Here is a 3745-nt window from a genome sequence, read left to right on the forward strand (position 1 = left end):
TTTTTTTTTTTTTTTAGCTATGGATAGAGTTAGGGAGGGTTATAACCCCGTCAGCTTTTTTTATTGCAATCTGTGTCCCATTGGGGAGATTTCCCTTCACTTCCTGTCCACTAGTCGCAACAAGAAGTAAGAGGAAATCCCTCCAAAGCGAGGGACATGCCTGGTGGCTACCAGAACTAGTGGAAGATTTCCCATCTATTCCTGTTCAGGCGACAACCCAAAGCTTGGGATTTTCTTTCTCTTTCACTGATAACGGTCACCAAGACAAATAGAGAGGGTGAGTTTCACATAGAGAGCAATACAAACTTGACTAGGTGTTCCCTCTCCACTCTATCCAAAACTTAAAAAAAAAAAGGTTTTGGCTTCAGTTGCACATTTATACATCATTACATGTTTGCTGGTCTCTCTCCCCTTTACCCACTGACACTCTTGATGCTGGGCAGGGGCGTAACTAGAAATCACAGGGCCCCATAGCAAAATTTTATATGGGCCCCGTGATTGCTAGTTATGCCACTGGCAGAGCCCACCTGATATACCAAACAGCCCACCTGAGAGTGACCCTGAAGAGCCCACCATAGACTCTCTATAGTGGGCTCTGCAGGGTCTCAGATGGGCTGCACACCTCTTACCTGTCAGCGCTGTCCGCCTCTGTGGTCGCCGGGCCCCGCCTGCTCTTCCGTCCCTTGGCCACGCCTCCTCTTACATCACTGGCCCCACCTGCTCTTAGGTTGCTGGTCAGTGATGTAAGAGGAGGCGGGGTTGCCTCCTCGTTCACTGCGAACGCTGGCCTCTTCTGCCTAGCTGCTGGCTGTCATTCTGCAGCGGCTGTGAGTGAAACGCAGCTGCTGAGCTATGTCAGTGACAGCCAGCACCCTTACATGCCATAGCGACCCAGGCGGTCCACACGGCATCAGAGGGATGCCCTGGCCGTGTCCCCCTGTGCCCGGGCCCCATAGCAGCCACCTGGGTCGCTATGGCGATTGTTACGCCACTGATGCTGGGCCTGCAAGAGAGGCAGCGGAGCCCTGGAAGCAAGACGAGAGGTTCGGGTGGGGGTCACATGTTTACCAGCCCGTGGAAGCAATCAGGTGGCTTTTCCAGTGTATGGCGGCTTCCAGTGTAACTGGACCATGCCAAAGTGTCTGTGGCTGTTAGGTTTGTATGAAAAAACTCATAAGCTAATATAATGTTAGAAATTGATACAACAGTTATTGGCTCCCATAACCTTTGAACAATTTTCAATTTTTAGGACCCTCAAGTGGAGGAGCCATTGCAAAAGCCATAGGATTTCCCTGGTTAATGGTCATCGTTGGAGTTTTGAATATCCTCTATGCACCTCTCTGCTTCTTTCTACGCAACCCACCAGCTAGAGAAGAAAAACTGGTAAGAGGAGTCAAAATGTTTAGCTTCACAGCGTCCCATTTACACAACTGCTTTCTAACAGATTGTCTCACATTTGTAGGCTATTCTGAACCAGGAATGCTCCATGCAGACAAGGACTTACATGACTCAGAGTAGTGCTCCAGATCTGCCACTTTCTGACCACAGCAGCGATGAGGAAGACAGCGTTATCCACAACAGAACCAGAAGGATACCCCATTGACCAATTCTTCACCAAGAGTGGTAATGGAGTGCACTTAGGAACCTGCAGACTGTTACTCTTCCAGCAGCAAACCTCACTGGTCAACACTGTGGGAAAACAAATTGGGTTTCAGAACAACATGTCATGTTCTCAAGACTAAAATGCTACCATCACAGGGACCCTTCCCTCCCTGGCACCACCAAGACAGAAGCCTGCAATGTATCTCCATCCACTCCTGCCTTGATGACAGCCAGTATACATTTAGGGTTGAATATGCTACCCTAGACAGTTGTAAATGATGGCGCCATTTTCTGCAGACTCCGCTCCTTTTGTCCCCACTCATGTTATGTGATTATTACCCTGTTGTGAAGTGCTGTGGAAGATCATGGCGCTATATAAAAGATAAAGCAGCAACAATAATAATTAACCACTAAAATTAAAACCAGTATACAGTCTGTTATGGAAGTCTTCATGCCGCATGGACTCCGTATATCTAGTCCATAGGTCAACTACCAGCAGGGAGGGATTAACTGTTCGTTACACAAACTTGGTGAATCTTCCCTGTAAAGCCCACTGTCCCGGGTCTGCTGCCAGATAAAGCATATTTAAAAAAATAATAATAAAATATAACTACATTATGAATGAGCTGTTGTTTTAGGGTAGGAGTAATAGTTCCAGCTCCCTTAGTTTGAAGGGGAGCACTTTGCACCAACAGTGTGGAGGACAGGGACAGGGATTTGGAACAGTGTTTTAGTAACTGATTTATAAAGCATTTGCCCAGCGTATAGCTGGGTGAACGACACTCGCAATGCAATACTGCACTAGATGGAGCCAAGGAACATAGCAATCACCTATGCTCCTCGGCTCCATCTACTGGCAGTAATGGGCTGTGAACGTCGTTCACCCAGCTATACTCTGGATGAAAACTTTACAAATCAGCCCCTTAGTGTCTGGCTCTGCTAAAGCCACTGAAGGAAATCCACACAGGAACTGGGCAGTGATTCTCATGTGAATGAAGTTTTGTACAACACTTCTATCTTGTACTGATTGCGCCTAAAGAAACTGAATTTGATTTGGCTGCAGTCAGCTTCTGTGCTGTCTACTTAAGAAATGTAATAGTATATAATGGTGTCTATATTTTTAATGCTACACTTTTATTCTGCTGCCCCAGCAATTGGACCTTAAAGTAGATCTTCATTAAATATTGATGGAAAAAACAGTTGGAGGTAAGTTTAATGTGTTAATTACACTTGCCTCCAAGGTCCAGCTCCCCTAAAACCCATGCTGAAAAGAAGTGAATCATTAGCTCAAGGCAATTATTAATATTATACATGATTTATATAGCGCCAACAGTTTGTGCGGCGCTTTACAATAAATAAGGGAGACAATACAGTTGCAATAGAGTGCATGACAAGGTTAGGAGGACCCTACTCCAGGGGCGTCCTGAGGCCGGGTGTCACCCGGAGCAAAGACTGCATGCGTGTGACGTCACCACGCGCGTGCGCGATGATATTATCGCGCATGCATGGTGATCTAATTGACGCCTGCCGATGGCCATCTATGTGATGGGCGCCGCAGGGAGCGGAGGGGACGTTCACCCGGCGGGATGAGGAATCCGGCCGGGCCCCCTCCTCTCTCCTGACACTGTCGGGCTCTTGGTCCATGACCTAGTGCCCGACTTTTTAGAGGGGGTGACACCAAAATGACTGTCAGTCATTTTGGTCTCACCCCTCCAATGGTGTCACACGAGTGCGGGCCGCACCCCCCAAACCCCCCTTGTGACGCCACTGCCCTACTCGTAAGAGCGTACAAGCTAAAAGGGAGATACAAGTGATACAAAAAGGTAATAACTGTGTGGGAAATGAGTTGATGGTCAAAGTAGAAGTTCAGTTGTTGGCCAGAGACGGGAGAGAAGGGTTTCCAGGATCACCTACAGGCAGACAGAGTAGGAGATAGCTAGACAAATGTGGGGTAGGCAGTTCAGGAAGATGGAGGAGTCTCTGGAGAAGTCCTGGTGGTGAGCATGGGAGGAGGTGACGAGGGAGCTAGAGAGCAGGATCGAGGCTAGAGAGCAGGATCGAGCATAGATGGCTTGGTAAAATTTTTACAAAGGTTGGTGATGTAGCGGGGGGGGGGGGGGGGGGGGGGGGGGGAAATAAAAAA

At 48.0% G+C, this 3745-nt stretch overlaps 1 protein-coding gene across 1 annotated transcript in view; it reads left to right on the forward strand.

The window, feature by feature from the left end:
* The window catches only part of SLC18A1 (solute carrier family 18 member A1), a 44752-nt gene extending 42889 nt beyond the window's left edge, over nucleotides 1-1863 (forward strand). The window contains exons 14-15 of the mRNA XM_018566205.1: nucleotides 1250-1383; nucleotides 1463-1863. Of these exons, the coding sequence (XP_018421707.1) occupies nucleotides 1250-1383; nucleotides 1463-1603 (275 nt within the window). The 3' untranslated portion in view covers nucleotides 1604-1863. The remainder of the gene's footprint in view (nucleotides 1-1249; nucleotides 1384-1462) is intronic.
* Nucleotides 1864-3745: the final 1882 nt, after the last annotated feature.

This window comes from Nanorana parkeri, unplaced genomic scaffold (assembly GCF_000935625.1).
Source record: "Nanorana parkeri isolate BGI_ZX_2015 unplaced genomic scaffold, ASM93562v1 scaffold924, whole genome shotgun sequence".
Lineage (NCBI taxonomy): Eukaryota > Metazoa > Chordata > Amphibia > Anura > Dicroglossidae > Nanorana > Nanorana parkeri.